Source organism: Physeter macrocephalus, chromosome 10 (genome assembly GCF_002837175.3).
Source record: "Physeter macrocephalus isolate SW-GA chromosome 10, ASM283717v5, whole genome shotgun sequence".
NCBI classification, from domain to species: Eukaryota; Metazoa; Chordata; class Mammalia; order Artiodactyla; family Physeteridae; genus Physeter; species Physeter macrocephalus.
The window spans coordinates 75,229,589-75,253,877 of record NC_041223.1 but is presented as its reverse complement, the minus strand read 5'-3'; the positions used below and the strand labels follow the sequence as shown (position 1 = coordinate 75,253,877).

General features: G+C 33.8%; 1 protein-coding gene across 2 annotated transcripts in view; it reads left to right on the top strand.

Annotated features, from left to right (window-relative positions):
• EYS (eyes shut homolog) overlaps positions 1-24,289 on the top strand; it is a 1,767,714-nt gene that overhangs the window by 1,079,577 nt on the left and 663,848 nt on the right. For both annotated transcript variants that reach the window (XM_024133056.1, XM_024133057.1), the window contains exon 27: positions 8,554-8,704. In XM_024133056.1, the coding sequence (XP_023988824.1) occupies positions 8,554-8,704 (151 nt within the window). The remainder of the gene's footprint in view (positions 1-8,553; positions 8,705-24,289) is intronic.

The window sequence follows — 24,289 nt, the reverse complement described above, 5'->3', positions numbered from 1 at the left end:
GGATGCTACCAGAAAACTAGTGGCGCTACTCAATGAATTTGGTGAAGCAGCAGGATACCAACTGAATGCACAGACATCTCTGGCATTCTTATACACTAATGATGAAAAATCTGAGAGTGAAATTAAGAAAACACTCCCATTTACCATTGCAACAAAAAGAATAAAATATCTAGGAATAAACCTACCTAAGGAAACAAAAGACCTGTATGCAGAAAATGATAAGACGCTGATGAAAGAAATTAAAGATGAAACCAATAGATGGAGAGATATACCATGTTCTTGGACTGCAAGAATCAACATTGTGAAAATGACTCTACTACCCAAAGCAATCTACAGATTCAATGCAATCCCTATCAAACTACCACTGGCATTTTTTACAGAACTAGGAAAAAAAATTTCACAATTTGTATGGAAACACAAAAGACCCCGAATAGCCAAAGCAATCTTGAGAACGAAAAATGGAGCTGGAGGAATCAGGCTCCCTGACTTCAGATTATACTACAAGGCTACAGTAATCAAGACAGTATGGTACTGGCACAAAAACAGAAATACAGATCAATGGAACAGGATAGAAATCCCAGAGATAAACCCACACACATATGGTCACCTTATCTTTGATAAAGGAGGCAAGGATATACCGTGGAGAAAAGACAGTCTCTTCAATAAGTGGTTCTGGGAAAACTGGACAGCTACATGTAAAAGTAGGAAATTAGAACACTCCCTAACCCCACACACAAGAATAAACTCAAAATGGGTTAAAGACCTACATGTAAGGCCAGACACTATCAAACTCTTAGAGGAAAACATAGGCAGAACACTCTATGACATAAATCACAGCAAGATCCTTTTTGACCCATCTCCTGGAGAAATGGAAATAAAAACAAAAATAAACAAATGGGACCTAATGAAACTTAAAAGCTTTTGCACAGCAAAGGATACCATAAACAAGACCAAAAGACAACCCTCAGAATGGGAGAAAATATTTGCAAATGAAGCAACTGACAAAGGATTAATATCCAAAATTTATAAGCAACTCTTGCAGCTCAATAACAAAAAAACAAACAACCCAATCCAAAAATGGGCAGAAGAACTAAATAGACATTTCTCCAAAGAAGATATACAGATCGCCAACAAACACATGAAAGAATGCTCAACATCATTAATCATTAGAGAAATGCAAATCAAAACGACAATGAGATATCATCTCACACCGGTCAGATTGGCCATCATCAAAAACTCTAGAAATAATAAATGCTGGAGAGGGTGTGGAGAAAAGGGAACACTCTTGCACTGTTGGTGGGAATGTAAATTGATACAGCCACTATGGAGAACAGTATGGAGGTTCCTTAAAATCTACAAATATAACTACCATACGACCCAGCAATCCCACTACTGGACACACATAAAAAGAAATGAAACTGAGTTATTTGTAGTGAGGTGGATGGACCTGGAGTCTGTCATACAGAGTGAAGTAAGTCAGAAGGAGAAAAACAAATACCGTATGCTAACACATATATATGGAATTTGAGAAAAATAAAATGTCATGAAGAGCCTAGGGGTAGGATGGGAATAAAACACAGACCTACTAGAGCATGGACTTGAGGATATGTGTAGGGGGAAGGGTAAGTTTTGATGAAGTGAGAGAGTGACATGGACATATATACACTATCAAACGTAGGATGGATAGCTAGAGGGAAGCAGCCGCATGGCACAGGGAGATCAGCTAGATCGTTTGTGACCACCTAAAGGGGTGGGATAGGGAGGGTGGGAGGGAGGGAGACACAAGAGGGAGGAGATATGGGAACATATGTATATGTATAACTGATGCACTTTGTTGTAAAGCAGAAACTAACACACCATTGTAAAGCAATTATACTCCAATAAAGATGTTAAAAAAAAAGTCATCTGATAACATACAACAGTCATTTTCAGTCCAAATGCTTTGTACACTCAAAACAGGAGACTTAATATGACATAGCATTCATTAAGAACCAACAAATATCAAAAGACAAATTAGGATAAATATTAACATCATATCTAAAAAACCCTATCTAACAAACCATAGGAGCCAGAAACTTAGGAATCACCATCACTGACAGCTATTTCTCCCTCACCCTCACCCTCAACCCACCACCAGTGCTAACAATGATACTGCCTACATACCTCTAGAATCTGTTCACATCTTTCCACCAAAATGACCACCATACCCTGGTCCAAGCCACATATGCCCAATTTCTACAAAAGTCTCTTAACTAGTTTCCTCGCTTCCACTCTTTCTCCCCACAGTGTATTCTCCACTCGGCAGCAAAACAATAAGTTGAAAAGGAAATTGGGTATGTTGCACACACTCACCTTCAACAAAAAAATTTCAATGGTTTTCTATTCCTCTTAAAATCTGAAACCTTAAACATAAGCCTGCACGATCGAGCTCCTACCCACACTTGCAGCTCCATTATAATGACATGCTCCCCCAACAGCCTCACCTTCCTGGCCAGTTCCTCCAACACAGCATATGCTTTCCTCTTATAGGGTATTTTGCTATTCCTTATGCTCAGAAATCTCCCCCCAACGTCCCTATCTGGTTAATACCTACTCATCCTTCAGATATCAGCTGAAACATCCCTAAATAAACCTCTAATCTCCATGATGAGATCAAATCCTCCCTAAAATATGCTCTCATGGTACCATTTCCCTCTCCTTGGCACTTGTCAGAGTTGTAATTCTACATGCAGAGTATGATTCTTGAATATCTATTCCCTCTCTGGACTGTTAGAATTCACAAAAGGCAGGTCAAGTCCCTTCACTCACAAAATTTCATAAGTCTTTTTGCTAGCCCCCAGCATAGTGCTTAAACATAAAGATGCTCAATAAGTATTTCCTGCATGAACAAACATAAATTGGTACAGTGTAGCAACATCCACAAAAAGCATAAGGGCATAAACTCTTTGATGCAGAAGTCCCATTCTGAGTGAAGTTAACTGAGACAAAGCATATATATTCAAACATGTTCACACAGGAATGTTCATTATTTTGACATTTTATAATATCAAAAACTTCTGACTTTTATATGTTCATCAATAAGCAAAGGAACAACGCAGCCTTAAAAAAAATAAACAAATGGGACCTAATGAAACTTAAAAGCTTTTGCACAGCAAAGGAAAGTATAAACAAGACAAAAATACAACCCTCAGAATGGGAGAAAATATTTGCAAATGAATCAACAGACAAAGGATTAATATCCAAAATATATAAATAGGTCATGCAACTCACTATTAAAAAAACAAACAACCCAATCAAAAAATGGGCAGAAGACCTAAATAAACATTTCTCCAAAGAAGACATACAGATGGCCAAGAGGCACATGAAAAGCTGCTCAACATCACTAATTATTAAAGAAATACAAATCAAAACTACAATGAGGTATCACCTCACACTGGCTAGAATGGACATCATCAGAAAATCTACAAACAAAAAATGCTGGAGAGGGTGTGAGGAAAGGGAACCCTCTTGCACTGCTGGTGGGAATATAAACTGATACAGACACTATGGAGAACAGTATGGAGATTCCTTAAAAAGTAAAAATAGAATTACCATATGATCCAGCAATCCTACTACTGGGCATATACTCAGATAAAACCATAATTCAAAAAGACATATGCACCCCCAATGTTCATTGCAGCACTATTCACAATAGCTAGGTCATGGAAACAACCTAAATGCCCATCGACAGATAAATGGACAAAGAAGATGTGGTACATATATACAATGGAATATTACTCAGCGATAAAAAAGACTGAAATTGGGTCATTTGTAGAGACGTGGATGTACCTAGAGACTGTCATACAGAGTGAAGTAAGTCAGAAAGAGAAAAGCAAATATTGCATATTAATTCATATATGTGGAATCTAGAAAAATGGTACAGATGAACCGGTTTGCAAGGCAGAAATAGAGACACAGATGTAGAGAACAAATGTATGGACACCAAGGGGGGAAAGCGGGTCTGGGCGGGGGTCAGTGGTGGTGAGATGAATTGGGAGATTGGGATTGACATATATACACTAATATGTATAAAATAGATAACTAATAAGAACCAGCTAGATAAAAAATAAATTTTAAAAATTCAAAAATAAATAAATAAAAATAATTTTTAAAAAAAGACTTGGTTTGATGACATGAGGGCTTCACATTAGTGACTCCACTTTGGGCCTGTTTTCTTGTCTTTAACAATTACATTGGATAAATTTCTTTTTTTTCTAATTTTTTATAATGAACTTATGTTGCTCTGTAGTCAGGAAAAAAAGTGAGTTTATATACACTATTTTATAGTTACTCTTTCAGTTATTACAATCAAAGGGCAAATAAATATATTTGAAATCTTAATGGGTATCATTTGCTTCATGAAATATGGGAAATGAGTTCATTAACAAAATATTAGTGAATAATTATTATTGCTATTCTAATATCATGAAACAGTACAAGTTATTTTTCCAAACATTAAAATTTAGAGATTGATTGGAATAAAAGTAGCTGTGCTTTTTAATTTTATCATTTAATGAATAACTTCCTGGAAGCTATATCCTCCCAAAGATATTTTTAACAGTTTAATTGTAAGAAATAATTAACACAGAAAGCTTCTTGTTTGCTTCTAAATACAGAATCCAAGAATATCAAGTGGGTTCTAAAAATGTTCAACACATTTTTCTCCCATGTTCTTAATATAGAGAACATCATTGATTTTTTTTTAATTCAAAACTTTATCAAAGCCTTAAATTGGCTGCCTGGCTACACCTGGTCTTATGTTATTAACTTTATATCATGGTATAAACAGAAGGGTGCAAAAAAAAATCTCTGTAAATAGATTTCTTAGGAAAAAAGTACATGCATCATAGGCCTGATTCAATTATGTCATTGTTTTTATTCTATATTCACTACAAAACGAGCTAAATGTGTGTATGTTTGTGTGTTGTATAAAACCTGACCATATTCACATATATGGAACTCTGTAATTAACTACAGACTTTCTAAGATCATGAAATCATTACTAAAATTGACCACATCCTGAGCTATGCAGTCTAAGTCAATACACTTCAAAGACTGAAAAATAAATAGAGAATATTCAACAAGCTTGATTTAAATAAAATTTAAAATTTGATAATGTAAAAAATAATGAGATAATCCCTGTATATTTGTAAACTTGCAGTGCAATTTTGAATAATTCTTGGACCAAAGAAAAACATCACAAAATAAATTAGAAAACATTTTGAAAAGATGATAATGAAAAATAGAAATTGTTGAATATAACTAAATCTATTCTTAAAGGGAAAATTTACAATCTTAAGAGCATATATTAGATTAAAACCCCTAGAAACAAGAGAGTAAATTAAGCTCAAAGGAAAGTTAAAGGAAGAACATCCTAAAGAAAAGAGCAGAGGTTAACAAAGTGGAAAACAGAGACTGGTCACCATCAACAATACCAAAAGCATTCCTTGAAATGTACTACTCCCTACCAATATTGACCTACAAAGCAAATAAAATGGGAAAAGACAAAAATAGCCAACATCACAAGAAAGAGAGCTGTCATTAGAGTTCTGACAGCAATAAAAATATAAAAAGAAATTATGAAATATTTTATGCTAATTATTTTCAAAATTTAGATTAAATTTAAAAATCCTAGAAAAAAACACAACTTAAAAAATTGGACATAATACATAGATAGCTACATTTATTAAATACATTAAATCCATATTTAATACTTACCTCAAAAAAACTCTCCAAGCCCAGGTGGCTGTACTAGTAAAATCTGTCATATGTGAAAGAATTTTGCATAAACTTTCTGAAAGAATGTAAGGACAGCATAATCTTGAAACCAACATTTTTCAAGAGCAGTACTAGAGAGGAAATTTGAAGGATGGTCTCTCTCATATATATATATATATATATATATATATATATATGAGAAATATATACATATTATTTATATAAATAATATTTCACAGTGTGGTATTTGTACAGGGTTAGAAATTTAGACCAATAAAATAGAGAGCCCAGGAACACACACACAAACACACACACACAAACACCTATCGCTAAAAACAATATTGGGGGGAAAAAACAAGTAGGAGTACTTACATACTCTACTGGGTATTAAATACTATATTTTTAGAGTAAGGTTTAAGACAGTGATATATGTATACAAAGATAGAAAAATTGACCAGTGGAACAGAATAGAGAGTCTAGAAACAGACCCATATATATGTGAACACGATTTATGATTGATACATACCTGAGACTATATAAAAAAACAATCCCTAGTGGATTGTAGAGCTAAGCACCAGTAGTAAAATAATATTTTCAAAAATGACATAGTAAAGGAACAACATAACAACAAAATATGAATCATTATATAAAAGTTTGATCAATTGCCATACATTAAAATTAAGAGATTTTGATCATTAAGACACTATTAAGAAAGTAAAAATGTGAGACACTGAAAAGAAAAATAAAATGTTCGCAACACCAACAGAGCATATATCCCAAATATAGAGAACTCTAAGTGATTTTTGTTAAATCCTCAACAGAAATTCATATATATTGCACTGAACAATATATACAAGCATGTTTATAGCATCAATATTCATGATAGCACCAAAATGTACACCAACACTGGAATAAATAATTTGTAAAATATCAATATAAAATATGTTGAAAAAGAACAAACTGCTATTAAATTCAGTGACAAAGATGACTATGGAAAGCATAATGTTGAATGAAGTTGGAGGGTGTGTGATAAAGTGTACTGGAGTTGGAGTGGGGATTCTTAAGAGTAAGTTTTTACCTCTTGACCTAGGTAGGGCTAACTTGAGTATGATCACACAATATGGTAGTTCATAGAAATTTACCCTTTACCCATTGCATCATGCATAATTCAATTAAAACTTTATGTAAATATACAAATACCACATCTTCTTTATTCATTCATCTGTTGATGGATACTTAGGTTGCTTCCATAATTTATAACTGTAAATGGATTATTACCTAAAAAATTTTGAATCACTATGTAGTACACTTGAAACTAATATAATACTGTAAATCAACTAAACCCCAATTTTAAGAAATGAAACTCTGCCATTTGTTAACAACATGGATAGTCTTAGAAGGTATCATGCTTACTGAAATAAGTCAATCAGAGAGAGACATGAAATAAGTCAATCAGAGAGAGACAAATACTCTATGTTATCACTTACATGTGGAATCTAAAACATAAAACAAATGAATATAGCAAAACAGAAACAGACTCACCGGTACAGAGAACAGACTGGTGGTTACCAGTGAGGAGGACCATGGTGGGGAGAGTCAGGATAGAGGTAGGGGACTGAGAGGTACAAATTACCATATATTAAATGGATAGGCTACAGAAGAGTACTGTACAGAACAGGGAAATATAACCATTATTTTGTCATGACTTTAAATGAAGTATAATCTATAAAGATGTTGAGTCGCTGTTTTGTACACCTGAAACTTACATGATGTTGTAAATCAACTTTACTTTAATAAAGATAGATAAAAGGAGAGGCAGAATGTCACATATTCATAATATAGGATGACATAGGTGAATGTTACATGGGTGTCTTACAAGATGAGTATCTTGAGAAGGATTATAATTAAGGTTACTTGCTGGGTAGGTAAACAAATAAATTGACTAGACAGTGGATCTACCAAATTTTTCTATAATGTGTTAGATAATAAATATTTTTGGGTCTTCATGTCTCAGAGTTTTTGTTGCAACTATCAACTCTGCCATGAAAGCAGCCTTAGATTATATGTAAAGAAATGTGTAGTTCTGTTCCAATTAAACTTTATTTATAAAGAGGTGGCAGGCAAGATTTGGCCTGTGGGCCACTGTTTCTAATACCTGGATTAGATGATTAGTTAAACAGATGGCTAGAGTGAATGAGACATGCATATCTACACGTTGAAGCATTTTTTCTCATCTTTCTAAAAAATGGGCACATAAAAATTATTGCTGAAAATCTCCTAATTAAGTTATATTTAGTTAATTTATCTTTTTAAATTTTACTTGCTATACTTCTTGCTATGATTTATATTTCCACAACTAATGACTCTCTGCTGTATTACTATTTTCAACCTAAAGATATATAATACACCAGATAACCATATCTAAACCTTATCCTTTTCAATAATTTTCACTCACAGAGAAAATTTAACAATGTAAAACACTGAAGTAGAATATTATGCTCTAACATTGTTTTAGTCATTTTTGAGAAACATCTGTTTATTATCAGGATTTGTTTATTTCATTAGGTGATTGCTACAGTTTGTTTTATTAAAGTTTAACTTTATATTTATGTGCTAAAATCATTAAGGATTTCTAATTTAGAATACATTAATCTACTTCTGGCTTTGTTGGTTTTATGGTGAGATGATCTATGTACTTAAGTCTTTCTTCTTTTATTAATAGCGTAATTAATTGGTCAAACAGATGTTTTTACAACACATGTTAAAAGGATAAATTTCTCATCTAAATGGTTTCAGGCAAGAATTGGATCCATGTAAAGCGGAACTGACTATTCTAGGGAAGACTATAAAAGCAAGCATATCTATTGGTTATGTACCAGGAAAACGCCAGCCAGAATCAGGGGCTGTCTTTATTGGTGGACTTCCAGATCTTCATGAAGCAAACCAGGTATTTCTGTTGATGATGTAAAATATATTCTTTATGTCATTTTATGAAAAGGAAAAGTGGGAAAACTTTAGAAGTTTCCTGGTTAGCGGGATTATCTACATGGTTTCAAAACACTTTTTTTTGCATTCTACTACCATATATATCTTCATCCATTCTGCCAAAGTGTACTAAAAGTGTATTGTTCTCATTACATAGAATTACTCCAGTGTCAAGCTGCTTTCCCATCTTATGGCTATATGCATGCATTATATTTCATGGTAAAATTAAGTGTGTGTGCTTTTCTTCACCCCTATGCTAGTGATTTCTCTGGATATATGAGGAGTTGGCTCATATATCCGCACATAAAATATTATTCAAGAAATGGAACTGGAACTCCATCCCCCAGTCTCTGCTTCACAAAGGGTTCCCATGTATAAGAACACTCTCTACTGAGTTCTGTGCTTATGCCAGCCTACTCGCTAAATCTCCATTTAGGTAATTAGCTCATTGTTGTCATTATTAACCTGTATTTTAGGATGAGAGCTTGCATGCTGACTTAAATGGTATTGATTATTTGGTTCTACTTTGTTATTATAGGCCATTACTTTAAAAATGTGATGTTGCTTGTTAAGTGTACCAATAGCTTAATGTACCATAAGTGTACCATTTATGGATATTTTCTCCTACTGTATTTATCATTGTACTCTACATATTTGAACATACTATTTTTATATTTTTGGAAATATAAAATGCTATTATTTAAAATTCTCACAAGTAATCTGAATTGGGTATAAATCTACTCACTATTTGATAACTATTATGATTTCATTATAAGTAAACTTAAAAAAATCACAACAAATATACATAAAGGACAAAAGTCTCTTGCATAGTTGATGTGACACATATGCCTTGAACAAAATAAGGAAATTATATATCTGTAAGCATATGGAATTTACTTTAGATTCAGCTTTACTCCATTAGCAGTATATTTATTGATCATTAAACAGACTTATGAGCCTTTTTCTATTATATTAATACATTTTATTGACATTTTCCTAGATAAACCAGCCTATAAGATCAATAAGATTAGAAAATATCTGTTTTGTTTACCTTTCTATCCTCCCAAGGCAAGGATAGTTTCTGTTACATAGTAAGTTCTCAATAAACATCTTCTGAATGAATAGTTAAAAAATGGATTAAAAGATTCTAAAATTTTACATAAATTTATCTTTAGTCATTTATATTTGGATTGATCTCATTTCATAACTATTATATTTTCCCAAATAAAAGGTGGGTTTTCATATAGAATTTAATTTTTGTGAGCATACATTAATTAAAAGCAGGTTCTTAAGACTCAAGGAGAAACACAAGTATCTCTAATACAGATAGGTATTTACTCTAATAGAAATACAAACAAAATACAGAGCCAATATAGAAAAACAGAAAAGGAAGGCTTCTGATCTCCTTGCGGGAGTAAGGGAGTTTGTAGTTAGGTAGAGATCTGAGGGATGATCAAGTGTCCACCAGATACAAAATACATAGACTGTCATTGCAGGCAGACAAAACATCACACACTGGCTTAGTAATGGGAAGGCCTAGGAAAGGGAGAGTGGGAGTAGAAGTAATTTATTACGGGGGAGACATGGATTTTAATGTGAATTGATCAGGAGGAAGGCTTGATGTTGGAAAATTCATCACGCAGTCTGAGCATAATGGATCCTGAATAAAATACAAAAGAGTGTATATTTATAGTCTGGTGCCTGGAGGAACCATTTAAGAAGTTTGAACAAGGAGTGACATGTAGTTTTCACTCAGGTAGCAACTGAAATATAGGAAAAGGTTTAGACTACATGTCAAGAATTAGTAAAGTTAGTCAATAGGAATAATTAAACAAGAAATGATGCAGTGCAATAAGAGTGAGAGGATGACTGCCGAAACCATGGTATTTGTGAATAATTATAGATACAAAGATAGAAAACTTCAGAATTTGAATGACCAGGTTGGCTTATGTAAGCAGAGAATTCATGTGGAAATCACAAGATTGTTTACAGGAACAGATGACAAGTTCATTTTGGTAGTTGTTACTTTTGGCAGGGATAATTTTCAAATATTTAACAACTGGCTTGCAAATATAACTAATTCATCAGTCCTTTGTGTCATTACATTCCTGCTGCACATCATCTATATCAGCAGGACATTGTGACATAGAATAATTCATTTGAAATATGGGCCTTGAGTGATGTCAGCAACACAGTATAGTGAGATTCTCTCTTTGTCTCTCCCCTTCAATCTACAACTAGTAAACTATCCACAACTCAACAAAGGTGCTTCTGTCCAACAAACCAGGATGCTGGAGAATTCCTCACATCTGTCCATCTAAAGGAGCGTGGACTGGAACACACAGAGGAGGCAGAACCAGGGGAATGGCAGAGGCAGTGCCTTCAATCCTGGTCCTCTAGCCATGGCAGCTGAGCCTGCAGCTGCAGAGAATCCAGCAGAAGCAGGGAAGGTGGCACACGTGACCCAGGCCCCCAGCCATAGGCAAAAGAGAAGCAGCAGCAGCAGGGCCAGGGACGCCATCCCCCCAGCTACAGAGACATCTCCAAATCCAGCCCCACCCCACCCACAGTGGCAGAGCCTGCAAACTTAACACTGAGCATGGCAGAGGTGCCCAGCTTCCCTACCTTTCTTCCCACTGAGGCAGTAGAGCCTGTGACGATCCCAGACACAGAGGAAGAGCCCACCATCCTGGACCCCAGGTGGCAATGACAATGACATTGACAGCAGCAAGTCACCAATGACCCTAGAAACACAAGTGGTGGTAACAAGGGCACAGGAATACACCTTTGGCAGAGGCCATGGAGGGTGAAAATTGCTGACTCTCAAGTATGACCAGAAGCGGCTCAGGTGAGAGAAACTGAAAACTTATGCTATATCAACGCCTACTGCAACAACAAAAAAGAACTCTAATTTCTCACCTATTGAATCAATAGAATCAAGTAGAGAGAGGCTTCAAATGCATGAGCTGAGGAACAAATCATCAAGCACCATGAAGAACCACAGTAACACTGTACCACAAAAAGAAAATTACTATTCTCCATAAACCAAACTTAGTGACATGGAATATTGCAATTTGATAGAGATTTCAAAATATTTGTCATGAAGTAAAGCAATGAGCTACAAGACAACTCAGAAAGCAGTTCAGTATGCTCAGGGATAAAATTAATGAACAAAATTAATCCTTTACCAAAGAGATTGAAATTCTATAAAAGAAACAGACAGAAATTCTGAAACTGAAGACATTGACAAACAAGATGAAGAATGCATTAGAAAACATTAGAAACAGAGCAGACCATATGAAAGAGAGAATTAATGAGCTTGAAGATAGAAATCTAGAATGATACAAGTAGAAGAGTGAAAAGAATCAAGGTATAAAATAAAATGAGGAAATTCTATGAAACATATCTGAGTCTTTTAGGAAGAGCAACATTACGGTAATGGGTGTCCCAGAGGAGAAGAGAGGGGGAAGGGAGCAGAGAGTTAATTTAAGCAAATAATACCTGAGAACTTTCTAAACCTGGGAAACAAACTGGATATACAAGTCCATGAAGCTAAGAGAATGCCTAGTTACTGAAATGCAAAAAGACCTCTCCCAAGACAGACTATATTAAAATTGTCAAAAGTAAATATGTCAAAGGAAGAATTTTAAAAGCAGCCAGGGAAAAAGGGATGGTAAACCTACAAAGGAACCCCCATTAAGTTATCAGCAGGTTTCTCAGCAGAAACACTACAGGCCAGGAGGGAGCATAATGACATTCTCAAAATACTGAAAAATAAAACCTGTCTTCCAAGAATACTCTATCCAGCAGGGTTGTCCTTCAGATATGAAGGAGAAATAAAGGCTTTTCCAGACTAACAAAAGCTGAGGGAGCTCATCAACTCTAGTCCTGCCTTAAAAGAAATGTTGAAAGGAGCTCTGCTACCAGAAACAAAAAGTCAGAAGTACATAAAACAATGAATAAGGTGATAAATAGACAATAAGAATAAGAAAATTGCAACTCTATATCAGAATAGGTTTATAAACACTTTATTATACCATAAAGTTTAAATGATAAAAGAAAGAAAAAATAACTATAGCTACTTCAACTTGGTAACAAACTTACAAAATAAAAAGGGAAAATCTGGAAAACAAAAACACAAAAGGGAAAGAGAAAATAGACAGAACCTCTAAAGGTAAATGAAGATAAGATGCTATCAGCAGAAAAAGGACTATTTTATCTATACAATGTTTTATACAAACCTCATGGTAACCGCAAAACATAAATTTAGAGCAGAGACATTAACATAAAAAAGAGGAAACAGAGAAAATCATCATAAAAAACCACAAAACCAAAACAACAGACAGAAGACCAAGTAATAAGAAACAATGGAGATATAAAGCAAACAGAAAACAAAAGATCAAATGGCAGTAATAAGTCCTCATCTATCAGTAATCACCCTAAATAGAAATGGATTGAATTCATCAGTCAAAAGACACAGAGTGACTCAGTAGATTAAAAAACAAGACTGATTGTATGCTGCCTTCAGGAGACTCACCTCAGCTCTGAAGACAAACATAAGCTCAAAATGAAAGGATGGAAAATGGCAGCCAAAAGAAAGTAGGTGTAGCCACACTCATATCAGAAAAAAATAGACTTCAAGTCAACAAGGGTAACAGACAAAGATGAATGCTATAGAATTATAAAGGGGAAAATTGATCAAGAAGACATAACACTTATTATTATATATGCACCTAACATAGGAACACCAAAATATGTGAAGAAATTATTAACAAACCTAATGAGAGAAATTGATAATAATAGTAGGGGAATTTATCACTCCAATTACATCAATGGATAGATCATCCAGACAGAAGGTCAACAAGGAAATAATGGTCTTAAATGAAACATTAGACCAGATGGATTTGATAGATCTGTACAGAACATTCTATCCAAATGCAGCAGAATACACATTTTCCTTAAGTGCACATGGAACTTTCTCAAGGATAGACCATATGATAGGACACAAAACAAATCTCAATGATATTAAGAAGATTGAAATCATATCAAACATCTTTTATTATCACAATGTTGTGAAACTAGAAATCAAGTATAAGAAGAAAGCTGAAAAAATCAGAAACATGGGGAGACTGAACAACATGATACTAAACTATTGTGGATCAACAAAAAAATCAAAGGAGGAATCACAAATTACCAGAAGACAAAAGAAAATGAAAATACAACATATCAAAATCTATGTGATACAACAAAAGTAGTACAAGAGGGAAGTTTATATCAATACATCAATACAGGCCTATCTCAAGAAATAAGATATATCTAAAGTAAACAGTCTTACTAAAAGGAACTAGAAAAAGAACAAAGCCCAAAGTCAGTAGAAGGAATGGAAAAATAAAGATGAGAGTGCATATAAAAGAAACAGAGACTAAAAAGACCATTGAAAAGATCAATGAAATTAAGAGCTTGTTCTTTGGAAAGATAAACAAAGTTGACAAATCTTTAGTTAGACTCACTAAGAAAAAAAAAAAAGAAGACTCTAAATAAAATCAGAAATGAAAGAGAAGAAAGTACAACAGATACACAGAAATACAAAGGATTATAAGAGAATACTATGAACAACTATATGCCAAAAAATTGGGCAGCCTATAAGAAATGGACAAATTCTTAGTATCATAAAACCTTCCAAGATGGAATCATAAAGAAATAGAAAATATAAATGGATGAATCCATTACTAGTAAGATAATTGAAACAATAACCAAAAACTTCCCAAAATACAAAACTTTAGAACTTAATAGCTTTATAGATGAATTCTACCAAACATGCAAAGAATTTATATCTACCTTCCTCAAACTCTTCCAAAAACTTGAATGAATGCTTCCTAACTTATTTTAGGAAGCCAACATCACCTGACATCAAAACCAGGCAAGAACAAAGCACAAAAAAGAAAATTACATGCCAATATCTCTGATGAATGTAGGCTCTAAAATCCTCAACAAAATGTAAGCAAACCAAATACAACAATACTTTAAAAGTATCATACACTATGATCAAGTTGTATTTATTCCAGGGATGCAAGCAGGTTTCAACATAAAAAAAGCAGTCAATATCATACACCACATTAGTAAAATGGAGGATAATAAGCATATGATCATCTCAATAAATGCAGAAAAATCATTCAACAAGATTCAATGCCCACTTACGATAAAAATTCTCAATAAAATGTATATAAAAGTACCTTAACATAATAAAGGGCAAACATATATCACAGCTAACAACATTCTCAACTGTGAAAAATTGAAAGCTATCTTAAAATTAGGAACAAAACAAAGGTGTACACTCTTGCCACATTTATTCAATACAGCATTGCATGTCCTAGCCAGAGCAATTAGGCAAGAAAAAGAAAAAAGGCACTTAAATCAGAAAGGAATATATAAAATTGTCACTATTTGTACATGACATGATTTGATATATAGAAAGCTGACCAAAAAACTATCAGAAGTAATAAACAAATATAGTAAAGTCAAAGGGTACAAAATCAATAAACAAAAGTTGGTTGCATTTCTACATGTTAACAATGAGCTAGCAGAAAGATAAATTAAGAAATCAATCCCATTTACAATCACAACAAAAATAATACAATACCTAGCAATAAATTTAGCCAGTACACTGAAAACTGTAAGACATTGTTGAAAGAAATTGAGGGCACAAATAAATGGAAAGATGTCTCATGCTTATAGATTGGAAGAATTAACATTGTTAACATGTCCATATTACCTAAAGGAATCTACAAATTCAGCACAATCCCTATTAAAATCCCAAGGATATTTCTCACATATATGAAACAAAAAATTTTAATTTATATGGAACCACAAAAGACCCCAAATAGTCAAAGAAATCCTGATTTTAAAAAAAAACACTAAGCTGGAGGTATCACAGGCCCTTATTTCAAACTAAATTATAAAGCTCTAGTAATCAAAACAGTATGTTATTGCCAGAAAAGCAGATACATAGATCAATGGAACAGAACTGAGAGCCCAGTAATAAACCTACACATGTATGAACAATTAATCTATGACAAAAGAAGAAAGAATATACAATGGGGAAAATATGTTTTGAGTAAGAATAAATGGAATAGAAGAAGCAGAAGTTATTTTAGATTACTTTTACTGGAAGCTAGTTAATAGAGAGAGAGGTTATAATCTAGGGGAGGACAGAGTGTCAAAGTAGAGTTTTGACTATAATCTACACACTTTTTTTCCTAAAACATTGAGAAGATTGGAATTTACTAAAGGATTGTCTTACCAAAAACTTAAATGTGTCCTGTGATATAAAGCAACAAGATATTTGTTGCAATCAAATTTAGAGGGAATTCATTGTGTGGACCATTAAAGTTAAATTGAAATTAAAAGGAACAGCCAACTCTAAGCAGGTTTCACCTCCTTGTTAAATAAGCTATATTTGAAAGATTTTATGTCAGCCCCTTATTGATTTTTACTTTTTTTCTTGAGAATTACTGTGTCATTGTAACTGTATGTATGTGTGCAAGTGAGTGCGTATGTGATATATACTTATATTATTGAATAGACTATAAAATATATCCATGTAATACTTAGAAATCATATGATAAATCAGAAAAAAAAGAAAGGAAAGCTAACTTTCTGAATTTGTGTGCAATGTAGCCCCTCTGAATATCATGTAATTATTGTGTTCTGATTCAGAGCTTTTGTTTAAGCTCAGTGGGTTGTCAGTACTCAGAAAAGTAAAAACAACAGGATTGCAGTATAAAACACTAAGGAAGATAACAACAGATGATTCCTCTAGCCAATAAATGCTAAGCTAAAATTATTCTCCTGACTCCAAGTTTCCAGTAGTGTTTTTCTGTACTGGCCAGAGCCCCTCCACATGAAAAAAGTTCCTAATCCAATGTGTATGTACGAACAGGTTTAATGCTTCCTTTAACAAAAACACACAGATCTCAGTATGTGAGGAGAGAATGAAACAGACATATTCAATGTTTTGCCTGAAGTATGAAAAACTCTGTGTCCCCTAATGACCATAATGGTGATAACTTCCATGGTCCAAGAGTAAATCCTCCCTCTCTGGAGGTAGGAAAACACTTTCCTTGGTAGTGCTTTAATTACTTATACTTTTCAGTACATGGACTCCTGCTTTTGGGTTCAAGTTGCTTAAGGACACCAAGCCTTAATCCCTAATAAACACAGACCAAGTTACAATATTACCAACTGCTCTCCTTGCTAAATATAAAAGCAAATAAAATAATATTGCAAGTAAATAAGTATTATTATTAATCCATTAGAGGATTTTTTTTTTCTCTTTCTACAGAAACTGATAACATAAAATGTGTTCTGGAAAGATGCTACTTTTTTTTTTCCCATTCAAGTCAATAACTAATATTAAAAACAAAATATATGACAGCATGTACTCTTTTAGAGGATTGGAATTTTTGAAGAATCAAAGACTGACTTAGTCCATTTGGGCTGCTATAACAAAATACCATAGACTGGGTGGCTTAAACAACATCTATTTTTCACAGTTATGAAGGCTGGGAAGTCCAAGATCAAAGTGCTAGTTAACTGAAATTTGATGAGAGCTTATTTCCTGGTTCATAGACAGGTGTCTTCTACCTGTGTCCTCACACTGGCAGAAGGAACAAGAAAGTTCTCTGGAGTCTTTTCTATAAGGGCACTAATTCTATTAATTATGACTCCACCTTCATGACCTAATCATTTCCCAAAGGCCCCCACCTCCTAATACCAACATATTGGGGGGCTAGGATTTTAACATATGAATTTTAAGGGGATGTAAATATTCAGTCCATAATAGTGACTGGTTCCAAGAATCTAAACAAATATTTTAATTTTTAATTTTAACATAGTAGAAGAGTTTAATAATTTTAAAAATTTTAAATGAATCCCTTGAGAAAACAAGAACACTTTGGTAAAGCAAATAAGTATTATTGCTTTATGTATGTTCAAAACATTGATTTGCATATTCAATAACTAATTTGCTACAAATACATACACTTTTATAAAAAGTCCTGTCAATCATCAGCCATGAAAATATCTTAGCCAAAAAAGTTATTGTTAGATTAATAGTCTAAGACAAAAACAGAATTATCTTTTAGAAGTTGTGATAGATTCCTGAAGAATAAATGAAAAATTCACCTAAATTATCAATGTTTCTCTTTCTGTAGAATATTTTGATGTCTTATGTTACTCGTCATAGCTCATTATCAGTTTAGAAAGGTAATGACACTTCAGTAAATTGTTTATGATACACGTTAGAGTATGCTTGTCAGGCTTTCTGAGTTCTTCCAAGACACATGTTAGATGGATACAATTTAGTCAAAAATAAATTGAAACACATTAGTGAAAAAAATCAAGAAAGATGAAAACATTCAACCCTCTTGTGTTCTGTAAATGATGAAAAAAAAATTAATCCCTAGTCTGTCCTCATTTTCTGTCCATTCAATCTTGAAAACAGAATCACTCTATGGTAAGCAGAGTCCTTTAAATAAGCACATTTCTGACAAACATAAGAAAAATAATAAAGACATCAAGGTTTCATTGCAACATTCTAAAATTCACTGTTGTAAGTCTTTCATTCATTCATCTGACATAAATGGCACCTGCCCACAAGTCAACAAAATATCAGATGCAGACCAACTTAATGAGAATTATTTCTCATTCCTTGCAAATATAAGAACCACTTTTAATTTATTCCCACATGAGGGCTGACTTTCTTAGCCAGCAACCCATTGTGGACTCAGTCTCACTTTGTAGTACAGCACAAACTGTCTCCTACTCAACAATACAGATTCTCTTTCTACACCAACTGCTTTTCCATTTTTTTGCTCTGACCCATCTCTTTATCAGCTCTGCATCTATTTTTTGCTATTCTTGCAAAAACTCTGACTGTCTGAAATCTGGGAGGGCCTGTCTTTCAGTCTTCCCCCATTCCAGATTTGTTCTCATACCCTTAGGATCTCTTTTAAATTCTTCCATTAGTGTGTGTTTCTAGTTTTGAAAAGTTCTCCATGAATTGAATCATAGTTTCTTTTATTCAAGAACACTGGCTTATACTCACCATCATATCTACCTCACCTTAATTATTTAATCTCATTACAAAAATGTACAAAGGAATTATTTCAATATTTTTGAATAAATACCCAGAAATGGGTTGCTCCATATCATTTTCTACAGCAGCTGCACCAGTGTGCATTCCCCCGAATAGTGTACATGGGTTCTAATTTCCCCACATTCTCAACAACATGTGTCATGTATATAGATACATATGTAATATACAGATCTATATATGTGTAGATATATATCCAGCAAAGGCCAGTACCAAACACAAGTTCAGCTGCTCACCACTGGAAAGACCAATACTTGAGAGACAAGTGTTGGTGGAAAAGGAAAAGTTGCTTTATTCAGGAGGTCAGCAACCTGGGAAGGTGGCCGACTAATGTCCTAAGAGCATCTCCAAGTTGCCTGTTAGGAGACAAAAGTTTTAAAGGCAGTGTGAGGGAGGGAGCTTCAGGGGGCATGATCAGTTTGTGCACAATTCTCAGGTTGGTTGGCATCAAGATGAATTTTCAAGCATCACCAATCTTCTGGTTTCAGCCAGTCTGGAGTCTGTGTGCTTGCAGTCAGCAGTTTTCAGCTGGCAGGGATCTGCTCCCTATAAAAACAACTTAGGAATGTGTGTCAGACTTTTATCTCTGTCTTTCATGGAACTGGGAGTTTGGTGACTCTGTTGTGTGGCTGGTTTATAATCTAAATTTTTCCAGTTTCCCAACCCAATGAGTGGTCTTTGTTTTTACATCTTCACATTTCCTAATTACTAACTCTTTTTTTTTTCTTTTTTTAAAGAAGATGTTGGGGGTAGGAGTTTATTAATTTATTTGTTTATTTTTGCTGTGTTGGGTCTTCGTCTCTGTGTGAGGGCTTTCTCTAGTTGTGGCAAGCAGGGGCTACTCTTCTTCATGGTGCGTGGGCCTCTCACTATCATGGCCTCTTTTATTGTGGAGCACAGGCTCCAGATGCGCAGGCTCAGTAGTTGTGGCTCATGGGCCTAGTTGCTCCACAGCATGTGGGATCTTCCCAGACCAGGGCTCGAACCCATATCCACTACATTTGCAGGCAGATTCTCAACCACTGTGCCACCAGGGAAGCCCTTAATTACTAACTCTTGAGCCAGCATTTTGAGACTCAGGGGAAACCTAGGAGACTAAAGCAAAAGCCTTTTACTTCAAAGGACAGGAACACAGGGCCTTGTATGTGGTTTCAGGAGCCATTCTAACAGGTGTGAGTTGATACCACATTGTGGTTTTGATATGTGTTTTTCTGATGATTAGTGACCTTGAACATTCTTCCATATACCAGTTTCCCCTGTGAATGTGAATGTTCTCTTTGGAGAAATGCCTATACAAACCTTTAGTTCATTTTTAATTGGGCTATTAGTTTTTTCCTATTGAGTTGTAGAAGTACCTTATATATTTTGAAGATTAACCCTTTATCAGATATATTGTTTGCATATGTTTCCTCTCATTTCGTAGGATGCCTTTTCACTCCATTGATTGTTTCCTTTGCTATGCAGAAGCTTTTTAGTTGGATGTAGTCCCACTCATCTATTCTTGTTTTTATTGCCTGTAGTTTTGGTGTTATAGTCATGAAATCATTGAAAAGGCCATGTCTTGAAGGTTTCCCCTCTGTTTTCTTCTAGGAGTTTTATAGTTTCAGATCTCATGTCTAAGTCTTTAGTTGATTTTGAATTGATTTCTGTTTATGGTATGAGACAAGAGTCCAGTTTTATTCCTTGGCATGTAGATATTCATTCAGTTTTCCCAGCACAATTTGTTGAAGACTGTATCCTTTCCTTATTGTGTACCCTGTCAAAGATCTGTAGATGGATAGTTTTAATTCTAGGCTGTCTATTCTGTTCCATTGGTCTACATGTCTGTCTTTATGCCAGTACCATACTGTTTTGATTACTGTGTCTTTGTAGTATTATTTGAAATCAGGAAGTGTGATGCCTCCATCTTTGTTCTTTCTCAAGATTGATTTGGTTGTTCATAATCTTTTGTAGTCCCATGTGAATTTAAGTGTTGTTTATTCTTTTTCTGAAAAAAAAATGCCATTGGGATTTTGACAGGGATTGCCTTGAATCTATGGACTGTTTTTGGTAATACGGACCCTTTAACAATATAAAGTCTTGCAATCCATGAACACTGATGCCCTTCCATTTTTGTGTCTGTTTTAATTTCTTTCATCAGTGTTTTGTAGTTGTCAGTATATATGTCTTTTATTTCCTTATGTAAGTTTATTCCTAGGTATTTTATGCTTTTTGGTGCTATTTTAAATGGGATTATTTTCCTCATTTTCTTTTTATATAGTACATAGTTAGTGAATAAAGAGCAACTAATTTTTTATGTTTATTTTGTATCCTGGAACTTTAGTGAATTTACTTTTTAGTTCTAATACTTTTTGTTACTGTTTCTTTTGTTGACTCTTTAGAGTTTTCTATATATAAGATCATGGTGTCTGGAAACACAGGCAATTTTACTTCTTTCTTTCTGTTTTGGATTCTTTTTTACTTCCTTTTCTTGTCTAGTTGCTCTGGCAAAAACTTCTAGTACTATGAACAAAGAGAAATGGCAAGAGTGGGAATCCTTGTCTTATTTCTGACCATAGAGGAAAATCTTTCAGTTTTTCACTGTTGAATATGATGTTAGCTATGGTCTTATTAAATATGGCCTTTATTATGTTGAAGTAATTTCTTTCTTTTTTTTCTGCTTCATTGAATATTTTTATCATGAAAAGGCATTGAATTTTGACAAATGTGTTTTTTTTCTATTGAGATGACCTGATTTTTATCCTTTATTCTGTTAATGTGGTAAATCACATTAACTGATTTTCATATGTTGAACCATTTTTGCATCCTAGGGTTAAATCCCACTTGTTCATGGTGTATGTTCCTTTTATAATGTCTTTGAATTTCATTTGCTAGTATTTCATTGAGGATTTTTGCATCTATGTTTAACAACAATATTAGCTTGTAGTTTTCTTTTCTTGTGATGTCTGTGTCTGGATTTCATATCAGGATAATGCTAGCCTCATAAAACAAGTTTGGAAATGTTCCCTCTTTTCAGGTTTTTGGAAGAGTTTGAGATTGATGTTAATCTTTCTTTAAATGTTTGGTAGAATTTACCAGTGAAGACATCTGGTCCTGGCTTTTTCTTTGCTAGAACATTTTTGATTACTAGTTCAATCTTCTGACAAGTAATAAGCCTATTCAGACTTGCTATTTCTTTTTTTTTTTTTTTTTTTTTTTTTTCCGTACGCGGGCCTCTCACTGTTGTGGCCTCTCCCGCGTCCAGATCTTGTGCTCCAGACGTGCAGGCCCAGCGGCCATGGGTCATGGGCCCAGCCGCTCCGCGGCATGTGGGATCTTCCTGGACGAGGGCACGAACCCGTGTCCCCTGCATCAGCAGGCAGACTCTCAACCACTGCGCCACCAGGGAAGCCCCAGACTTGCTATTTCTTCATGATTTAGTCTTGGTAGGTTGTGTGTTTCTAGGAATTTATCCATTTCTTTTAGGTTATCCAGTTTTTTGCATATAGTTGTTAAAAGTATTATTTTATGATCCTTTTTCTTTCTGTGACATCAGTTGTAATGTCTCTTCTTTTATTTCTGATTTTATTTATTTTAGTTTTCTCTCTTTTTCTCTTTAGTCTAGCTAAGGGTTTGTCAGTTTTGTTTATCTTTTCAAAACAACAACTCTTCTTTTGTTGTTTTTTTCTGTTGCTTTTCTACTGTCTTTTTGATTTATTTCTTCTCTAATATTTGTTATTTCTGTTCTGCTTTGTTCTTAGTTTGTTCTTCTTTTTCTAGTTCCTTTAGGTGTAATGTTAAGTTGTTTACTTGAGATTTTTCTTTATTTTAAATGTAGGTCCTTATTGCAATGAATTTCCTTATTGGTACAGCTTTTGCTACTTTTCATAATTTTTGGTATATTGTGGTTTTTTTCCTGTTTTTCTTGAGGTATTTTCTAACTTCCTTTTCTGATATCTTCTTTGACTCAATGATAGCTTAAGAGTGTAATGTTTAATTCTCACATACTTGTGAGTTTTGCAGTTGTCTTTCTGTTGTTGATTTCTAGCTTTGTACCATTGTGGTAAGAAAAAAGCTTAAAATGATTTCAGTCTTCTTGAATTTGTTAAGACATTTTGTTACCTAACATGAGATCTATCCTGGAGAAAGATTTATGAGCACTTGGGAAAAATATATATTCTGTTGCTGTTGGGTGGAATATTTTGTATATATGTATTATGCCCATTGACCTATAGTGTCATGAAAATTGTCTGTTTCCTTATTGATCTTCTGTCAGTATGTTGTATCCATTACTAAAAGTGAGTATTAAAGTCTCCTACTATTATTGTACTGCTGTCTATTTCTCCCTTAAGTTCTGTCAAGATTTCCTTTATATTTTTAGGTGCTCTGATATTGGATGCATATATATTTATAATTGTTCCATTTTCCTGTTGAATTGACTCTTTTTATTATTATATAATGACCTTTAGACTTTATGACAGTTTTGACTTAAAGTCTATTCTGTCTTATATAACTATAGCCTATTTTGCTCTCTTTTTGTTAACATTTTCATGAATATCTTTTTCCATCCCTTTGCTTTCAACCAATGTGCATCCTTAAATAAATCTAAAGGGAGTTTTTTTTTTTTTTTTTTAATGTACAACATATACTTTGGTCATGTTTTTTATTTATCTATTTAGCTACTTTATCTTTTGAGTGAGGAGTTTAATCCATTTACATTTAAAGTAATTATTGGTAAAGAACTGCTGTTACCATTTTTTAGTTGTTTTCTTTTAATCTTGTGGTTCTTTTTCTTGTCTTTTTCCCTCTTGCTGTCTTCTTTTGTGTTTTGTTGATATTTTGTGTTGATCTGTTTTGATTCCTTTCCATTTTTTTAAATGTAACTTCTTTAGACCTTGTGGCTTACATAATTTTTTATGGATATAGCATTGTATTTTAGTACGATAACAACCTAAGTTCAATCACATACCATACTGTGGTTATTATTGTCGCAATTTACATCTATTCATGTTGTACAACTTTTAACGTAGTTTTAGTTATAGCTATTTTTTAAATAATTATGTCTTTTAATTCTTATGCTAGAATTAAAAATGATTTACCCACAACTGTTACAGTAATACAGTATTCTTTATATGTTTATACATTTACATTTACCAAGAAGTTTTATCTTTCTTATGCTATCATGCTACTGTTTAGTATCCTTTCATTTCAACTTGGAGAACTCTTTTATCATTTCTTATAAGGAAGGTCTGGTAGTGACAAACTCCCTCAACTTTCATTTATCTGGGAAAGTCTTATCTCTCCTTCATTTTCAAAAGAAGGTATATACACTACTATGTATAAAATAGATAACTAATGAGAACCTACTGTATAGCCCAGGGAACTCTACTCAATGCTCTGTGGTGATCTAAATGG